Here is a 9,050-nt window from a genome sequence, read left to right as displayed (position 1 = left end):
GGGGACCACACGGCTAGGAGGAGCAGTGATGGAGAACGGGGGACCACACGGCTAGGAGGAGCAGTGATGGAGAACGGGGGACCACACAGCTAGGAGGAGGAGTGATGGAGAACGGGGGATGGACACCCTTCCCTTGCCAAAAGAAGCCATCAAGCATCGAGGTGTGGTGGTGCTGGGCGTGGTGGTGCATGTTCCAGAACTCAGGAAGAGGCGCACAGGGCTGCAAGTTTAAATCTAGCCTCAACTACACAAGAGAGTCTATCTTAACAAAACAAAAAACAACCAAACAAAAACAAACAACAAAAACCCCCCACAAAACCCAGTGAGCTGGGTGTGGTGGCACACGCCTTTGATCCCAGCACTCAGGAGGCAGAGCTCTGAGTCTGAGGTCAGCTTGCTCTACACAGTGAGACCCTGTTTTTTTGTTTTTTAAAAAGTGAGAGATGCCCATCTAGTAACTAAAAAGAACAAAATGAAACACTCTTCAAACAGAACCTGACTCTGTGTAAGTGTAGAGCTAACCAGTGCACAGTGTTAAAATGGTGTCTAAATTTAGGCCTTTGGAGAAACAGCTCACGGGTAAAGAGCACTTGCTGATCCTGTAAAGGACCTAGCTCACAGCCTGCAGCTTAAACCTGCCTGTAACTCCAGTTCTGGGTCGTCTGGCACCCTCTTCTGGACTCTGCAGCATCTGCACTCACATGCACACAACCCCACCCCCACCTTATACACATATTTTTAAAAACTCTTTAAAAATTTTAAGTCTTTAAAATTCTTTACAATAATAAAGAATGTATCATGACCGTGATCACTGAAAACAATGGGTATACAAATTAGCCTGTAACACAGAGCTCCATTTTTGAGACAAGGCCTCTAGGCCCAGGTTGTCCTCAAACTCCCAAACCTCCTTTGTCAGTCTCCTGTGGATGAGGTTACATGTGCGTACTGAGTGCTTGGCTTACTTTGATATAATAGAATAAGCATCATATGTGGGAGCCTGACTTCCAGCTAGCTGACAGAACACTGTTTCGGGGGTGTCTGTGCAGGTCCAGAAGAGGAGCATTTGAAAACCAGCCAGAACGATGATGGTCTGCCCAATGCCCTGGGCATCACCCACCCACCAAGGGTCTGGAAAGAACAAGAAGGTCCAGGAGAGGCCCATCTCTACTCCCAGGGCCTGATGCCACCTCTTCCTGCTCAGGCCTGTGGGTGTCCCTGGTCCGCGGATAAAGCCATCATGGAGACAACTGCCTTCCCCGGTTCTTGGTCCTTGAGTTTGGACTGGGCCCCGACTACCATCCTTCTTGGGTTCCTAGCTTACAGGCGGAAGATCCTAAGACTTCCCATGAGCAGCTGGGTTGCTGCTCCCCTCTTATCCGTGTGCCCTGCTGGCTTCTCCTCTGTGGACTGTCTGAGGCGCACACTTCTGTGCCGGGATCCTCCCCACTTAGCTTCCAGGGGCACGTGGCACTCTTCATTCCTTCTTTCCCCAGTCACGGTTACTTTCACGGGAAGCAAGGCATAGAAAAGTGCTGTTCAGGCTCTCAGCGTGTCTGCAGATGCTGCTTAAGGTTGCTGGCGGGAGGGCCTCAGGTGGCACCCAGCCATGACATGGTCACTGGACACCCTACTAGGCTGCAGTCTTGCCTTGAAAGCTGTAGTCGGCACCTTCTTGAGGGACAGCTGGTTCCCGGGACAGTTGGTGACTGAGTCCTCAGTAGTCACTGTTTTCTTTCTGCTGGTAGCCACCTCAGGCAATTCCAATCCTCTCTAGCTCCTGAGCAGGGAGGCTGCAACTCAACACCTTGAGGTGAGGCTCTGGCTACCACTTTGCTGAGATGCCATGTCCACCTGCTGCAGACGTTTGTCTGCCCCTGCTCCGGCGAGGCGGGGGTGATGTCCTATGGCCATGAGCTGGTGTGTGTGTGTGTCAGTGTGTGTATGTGAATACACACATGGGCAGGCTCAGCGAGCTGAACTGCTGATGGCCTAGACCCTCACACTGCATGAGACCTCCTCAGCTGCCTGACAGCCATGGTTGCATGCCCGGGGAGCTCTGAATGTCACAGACCCTCCCTGAGCTCATGGCCTTGTTGGTGGGGGCCACTGGTATGACCCTATTTTCAAAACTCCCCGTACTCAGGTGGGAAACCCCAGAGAACCAAGTGCCACAGAGCCCACTTTGTGTGTACCTGTTGTGGAAAAAGCCAACAAAAGCAACTTAAGGAGGGAAGGGTTTGGCTCACAGTTGGAGGGTGTGCAGTCCATCAAGGAGGGAAAGCATGGAAGTCAAGGTGGCTGGGCGCATTCTGCCTGTAGTCAGGAAGCAGAGAGAGAGATGGATGCTGGCGCTCAGTTCCCTTTTCTCCCTCTTTCCATTTCATCCAGTCTGGGACTCTAGCCTGTGGGATGGTGTGACCCATGTTCAGGGTGGTGGGGTCTTTCCTCCTCAATTAATTCTCTCTGAAACATCCTCACAGACATGCTCAGGCATTTGTCTCCTGGGGCGGATTTGTCACCTAGAGCCAAGGTGACAATGCAGGTTAACCGTCACCAGGTGGAATCCCGATTCTAATAAAGCACTGAGGAGAGCCTGTGACACTTCACCCAGGTGGACAGATGGTGGCTGAGCTCAGAGGTCAGGCCCGCTCAGCCCACGCAGTTCAGAGTCCCTTCCCCACACGGCCTATTTTCTCAGTAACCCTGGAGTTCATCGCGCAGCACACGCTTGGTCCAAGTGTTCCAGAGGGACCTTAGCTTACTTGTTTTCCTTCTAGCGTCACCACCGCTTTTCCCTCTGAGGGAAATGAATCTCGTCACAGCCCATCTGTGTTTACTCCTGGCCAGCAGAGTCCTCAGTGAGCTCTCAGTGCACTCTGTAGATGACCGGCCTGGAGCGGGTGAGGCTGGGGGACGGCAGAGGAAGATGAACGTGTGTTGGTGGAATTTAGCCCCAGAGAGGTTACAGCAGATGTTCCAGGCAGATGCAACATGACCCCAAAAGGAAGAGGGGGGGATTTCTGGATGTCCCTGCTGGGCCTGCAGTTATCACAGAAGACACATTCTTGCAAGCAGGCTTCCATAGGAAAGGCAGGAGCTTGAGAGGATCTTCCGGAGGATGTGCGTGTGGTCATAAGGACCTTCCACAGAGGTCATGCATGCAGTCACAGGGACCTTCCATAGAGGACATGCATGCAGTCACAGGGACCTTTCACAGAGGTCATGTATGCAGTCACAGGGACTTTCCACAGAGGACATGCATTCAGTCCAGGGACCTTCCACAGAGGTCATGCATGTAGTCCAGGGACCTTCCATAGAGGACATGCATGCAGCCCAGGGACCTTCCATAGAGGACATGTATATAGTCACAGCGACCTTCCACAGAAGATGTGTGTACTCTCAAGGAATCCAGGTAGCCCCATGAGGCCTTAATAAAGTGGATTCAACCTCAAAAGCTGACTCTCCCAAGATCCTTTCCTGCCTTCCTATTGCTGAGTCTCAGGCCCAACCCCACCTCCTTCTTGTTCCTTGGTGAGGACTGATCCCATGGTGGGCCTCGGATGTCCTGCCCTAGCTCAGCAGCGGAGGCTGACCATACCGCCCCTTCCGGGGTCATCTCCTCCTGCGGCCTTGCAGGGATCCTAGGAGCAGCTGTGTAAACCGAGTGTGGGAGGAAGTGAGTAAACTGAAGCTCTGGCCCACAGGAAGGAACACGGGAAGCAGTGGGTCCGAGTGGGCGCAGTGCAGCTCCACACCAGGCTGCACTCAGGTGCCACACCACTGCATGGTCAAGAGCACACAGTCACGCCCAACACCTTCCACACAGGCTCTTGGGATGGTAAAGGCCATGCACTGCTCAGACCAATCCTAGTGGGCAGGAAGTGTCTCAGCTGGATCTGGGGACTTGGGACCAGGCCTGGGGAGAAGCTATAGCCCTGCATAGCTCCGTTTTCTCTAGGCTCGGTGTGGCCAGTTCCATGCTGTCCACCACGAGAGTCAGGTGGAAACTGCTAGCCAGGGATCCCCTATTTGACAGAATAAACACTGGGGATGTCTTCCTGTCCCTGCAAGGACTACAGGAGTTAATAGTGGTTCAAGAGGGTTGGTTGGTAGGTCCTGGAAGGTGTGGTGTAGGCCTTTCCATTTTCTGGGGTCTACCACATGGGGGTTGCTGGGAGAAGCTTGCTGCACAGCCCCTTGTACACAAGGAAGAGAAGACACCTAAACCCCAGGAGACGCCAGTGCTCAAGGTATCTGCTGTGCCCAGATGTGGACTTTGGATACCTGTCACTCATACGCGTGCTCTGCAGGAAGCGATTCCCGGCTCTGGTCTCTGCAGACATCCCTGGGTGCTTAGTGTGCGACGCATGTGCCTGTTGTGGCCCTCACTCCCTGGGGCTGGGTGAGATTCTGGAAGGACCGGTCTAGGCACCAACTTCCTTTCTAGGCCATCAGGCCATCAGGTCCAAAGCATCCCCACTACCCTACCCAACCTTATACAGGGGTCAGAGCAAGATGGAGACACACTTGAGGCTACAGCTCTTCCCCCATATCCGGTCCATCCAGCTGGATGGCCCTGCTTCCCAGGCAGGGTGGGTCTGGGTGTGGGGAGCAGTAGGGCATATCTTTTCATCATCTCGAGATTAGCACTCTCTGTGGCCTTCGGAAAACTCGTGGGAAACAGGCACTCCCCGGGGATGCTGGCTCTGAGGAGATATGAGCAGTTAAGCCATAGGGAGACGCAAGGAGCCCCAACACATGATTGAGAGAAGCTGGCTAGAGAGATGACTAGAGATGGCTGGAGAGTTGTGGTCCCAACTCCAGGATGCTTCGGAAAGACTGAAGGCCAGGGGTCAGTTCGGGGGAAGATGAACCAGTGTTCACCAAGGACTCTCAGGGGAGGAAGGCGTGACAGTGATGGTGCATACGCAGTCTCCACTGTCCACAGCCAGAGAGCGCTGCTCGGACTCAGGGGAGTCATACGCACTGTCACACGGCCACCGTGAACCCCATCAGTGTGAAGTGGCTCACAGTGGGGACCTGGGGCACAAGGAACTTTCTGTGATCTCTGCATTGCTTCTAGAGGTACCCTGATTAAAATACAGAACAAAATGGAGCTACCCTATTGGCACACTGGGTGCTGGCGAACAGGGAGGAGCCAGAGATGGCTTCGTAGCCAAAGGTCACTGTGGCAAAGGTGCCAGTGAGGTTCAAAACCTGCTCACAGCCAGTTCTGATTTAAACCCAGCCCTGCCTAGAGAGGGGGTGTGAGGCTCATGGATCCAAACTGAGGAGAACACGGTGCTCCCTCCCCCTTTACTAGTAAGTTTGAAAGTAGCTGAAACAGATTGATTCCCAGGCAAAGCTGCTTTGAGAAGGGTGTCCATAGTCACGGGCTGGGCCATCGCAAGGCTTCCAAGCTTTGCTCCGACTGTGCACACTCAGCGTTGCCCAGGCTCGGAGAACGGACTGCCTGGGCCTCCACGGACCCTGCAGAGAGAGGGGCTTGTCTTTTGAGTGTGGGGCAATGAGCCCAGGGAATCCACACTAGGCTGGAAAACTACAGACAGGTCTCTCTCACTGACAATCATGCAAAATCTAAAACAAAACACTGGCAAATTAGCTCCAGCAACATATGAAAATATCTGCAGCATGACCAAGCTGAGTTTATTCTAGAATATGAAACTCACCCAGCCTGAGCAGCAGTAATGTAATTCATCTCATTAGCATATCGAAGGGGAAAAAACCCAGGGACCCTCTCCCGACTGACAGGGAAAATGTCAGCCTTGGTCAACATCCGTCCATGACTGAAAATGGAGAACCCAAACCACAAGATGACCCTGGCCTGGCAGTGCAGCCCTGTGATGCCTGCTGCTGGGGAGCCTGGGGGAGGAAGATCGTAAGTTTAAGAGCAGCCTGGACAACTTATTGAGACCCTGACTTGAAAAGCAAGCCGAGGGTGAAGCAGAGCAGTGCGTTCCTGTGCTGTTGGACCCCGGGAGGTAAAGGCAGGCCAACCACAAGGCCAGTCAGGGTTACACGGCAAGACCCTGCCTTAAACAAACAACGTGCCCCATGCCTGGTAGAAAGAAACTGAAATTTTAGGGTTGACTTTAAGAACAGAGAGGGTGTGTGGAGCCATAGTGCCTCAGCAAGGTTTTAGGCACCTCTCCAAGGGCAAGCAGACCCTGCCATGGGCTCATGGAAGCTGAGAAGGAGACCGTGCAATCCAGACTGGATTGGACACAGTGGAGGCCTGCCAGGGGTGAGATGGAGCTGGGGAGGCCTCTTCCCATGGCCATGGGGCTGAGAAACGATGAGGCAGGCCGTAGACACATGGGGACCCTGAGTGGTGGCATCTTGGCACGGCCTACCTGGAAAAGGATCTGCAGCACCCCATGAAGAATGCACATCCGCCGTCCAAGGAACAGGAAGAAAGGCACAAGGAGCTCCAGGAAGTGGTTGCTGAGTGTCTCAAAGCGGTGGAACCACCATGGTGACCTGTGCAGGTAGTAGGCCATCGGGTTGGGCACGGGCTGAGTCTGTGGGGACAAAAGTGGCTTTGAATTACCCCTTGGCTGACTGGGGGTGGGGGTGGGTACTGCCCTGGCTACGATGAAACCTTCTGTTCTCCAGCCCTGTGTATGTGCAACTGGCCCAGCCTCTTCAGTCTGGGGGACTTCTGTGAGCAGGCTATTTTTGAAGCAAAAGCAAGTTTCTAGTTATGTTTTAAACCCCCAGTCTCTATAGGCGGAAGTGTAAACTGTAGTTGAAGGAGACATCTTTAAACATTTGTGAACAGATGAAGAATCTAAAGATACAAGAACCAGTGGAACTGTGGGTGGCTGCTGCCTGGGGCTCATGGCTCCCTGAGGTGACAGTGGCTTGCCATCCAGCACTCATGGTCCACCTCAGGTCTCCCACCCACTGCTGGGCTCCATGGGCCCTGGGGTGCTTTTGCCCTCTCGGGATCTCCAGCAGATCCATGCAGGCTTGTGGTATAGCACATGGGCTTAGCATAAGGGAAACTGGAGTCAGGGGACAGGGGTGATGATGGGATGATGTTCGAGTGATAGAGCTTCGTACTTTGTTGCTTCCTAGGCACAATCCCCTTAGGATTCACCTTGGCTATGGGGCACTTAAGGAACTCACTTGTCAACTCTTCCCATTGTCGTAGCTGTGGAGTGCCTGCCGGATCACCTCCCCTCAAGTGCTGGGCTTCTCTGTGAGCCCTGCTCCACCCTATGCAGGGATCCTGCTACTTGAACCATCCACGTGATCACAAGAAAAAATAAACAGCTTGATAGGACAGGACAGAAGCCAGGTTTTTCATTTAAGGATGCTTCAGGCCACCCTCCACCTAACTCCGTGGGGGGGGGGCACTACCTCCCCCTTTTAATTGTTTGCCAACAGAATGAGCAACCAGTTCATGCAAAGTGTCCCAGTAGCCCTGTGCCAGAGATAGAGGCCGTTGCAAGATTTCTGTCTGTCTGTCCCAACCTTCTCCTCAAAACACTCTTGGCTTGTTGCCACCACCCTGGGCTGCATTTGCAGCCCTTGTCACTGTCCCCTGTTGGGCAGATGCTGGGAATCAGTGTGGAACTCCACATCTGCCGGCCTTGAAGACTGGAGACGCCATCTGTAGAGGGGCTGTCGATGGATGGAGAGGCACAGCGGTTCACCTAGCACTGGACTGTGTCACAGCTTTTGGGCTCTTGACACTCCCAGATGTCCCATCAGGGTGGGAAAGCAGAGGACTGAGGGAGGGTGAACCTGGCCACATGCACACTGGCAAAGGAGTACAGAGCCGGGGAATACATTGCCTCAGTTCAGTATGGAACAGCACCCACGCACACTGAGTGTTTTAGATCCGTACAATGTCTGTCAGCCTGCAGTACAATCTACTGCAAAGAGGGGACTCTGGCAGTGACCTCAGCCCAGCAAGGGGTCTATGCAGGCTCAGTGAGGCAGTTGCTGGGGGAGGGGAGCCACCCACCCAGTCTTGTGAGTAATAACTCAGAAGGCAGTGTTTATGAGCAGTGACCACCGGCCTTCCTAGCAAGGTGGACCACTCAATTTTCCAAATGCTGCACCTCTGTTGAAGGTGTCCTGGGGAAGTGCAGCCTTCCTTGATTTGTAGACCAGGCCTGACTGCCAGCAGGGTCTGTTCTGTGAACTGAGGACTCACAGGGAGAACTGCAGCCTCTGTGCTCACCGTGCCAGTGACAAGGCTCATTTCTGTTCCCATAGAAGCTGCGGAGTAGGTAAGTGTGGCTGCTGTGGGGTGGCAACATCGTATCCCATAAAGCACAACAGAGCTCCAAGAGCTCCTGACATGGCAGCCTGCTGAGGCCCAGCACCATGGGCAACAGCAGTGACAGACAGCAGTGACAAAGTGTCTCTCTTGACAGGCGCCGCATAGGCCAGACCTTGGGCCACGGTGTACCAATATGCTCTACAAAGAGACTATCTTACGTAAGAAAAACAAAAAGAAACATGGAGGGCAAAGACGCCTAGTTGGGGATCTGGAGGGTGGCACATCTTGGGGAGACACAGGTCTGGGCTGCTCTTAAACTGGTCCCTGACAAGAATGGTCACAGAACAAAAATGGTCTGTTCCTCTTTCCTGGAGACAGAAGATCACATGCTTGGGGTTGACGCGAAGAGGGCACCTTGTTGTCATCCTGAGGACAAATTTCCCCTTTCTCTCTCTCTCTCTCTCTCTCTCTCTCTCTCTCTCTCTCTCTCTCTCTCTCTCTCCTCCCTCCCTCCCTCTACCCGCCCCCCCCCAGCCTCTCTTTCTTTTTCAATACAAGATCTCTGTGTAGCCCTGGCTGTCCTGGAACTCACTCTGTAGACCAGGCTGGCCTCAAACTCAGAGGTCTGCCTGCCTCTGCCTCCCAAGTGCTGGGATTAAAGGCGTGCACCACCACCACCCAGCTGAGAATTAAATTTCTTAATTATCAAGTGCCACATGTTGACTCGATCACTGCCTTGCTGCAGTGGCGCATGTATGCACAAGGCAGGTCCAAACCTCGAGCTCCAGGTTGT

At 53.5% G+C, this 9,050-nt stretch overlaps 1 protein-coding gene across 3 annotated transcripts in view; it reads right to left on the bottom strand.

Annotated features, from left to right (window-relative positions):
* Lmf1 (lipase maturation factor 1) overlaps positions 1-9,050 on the bottom strand; it is an 81,855-nt gene that overhangs the window by 10,487 nt on the left and 62,318 nt on the right. For all 3 annotated transcript variants that reach the window (XM_021221399.1, XM_029533155.1, XM_029533156.1), the window contains one exon: positions 6,375-6,542. In XM_021221399.1, coding sequence (XP_021077058.1) covers positions 6,375-6,542 — 168 coding nt within the window. The remainder of the gene's footprint in view (positions 1-6,374; positions 6,543-9,050) is intronic.

Source organism: Mus pahari, chromosome 21 (assembly GCF_900095145.1).
Source record: "Mus pahari chromosome 21, PAHARI_EIJ_v1.1, whole genome shotgun sequence".
NCBI classification, from domain to species: domain Eukaryota; kingdom Metazoa; phylum Chordata; class Mammalia; order Rodentia; family Muridae; genus Mus; species Mus pahari.
Note: the sequence above shows the minus strand (reverse complement) of the source record. Positions and strands in the feature narration are given on the sequence as shown.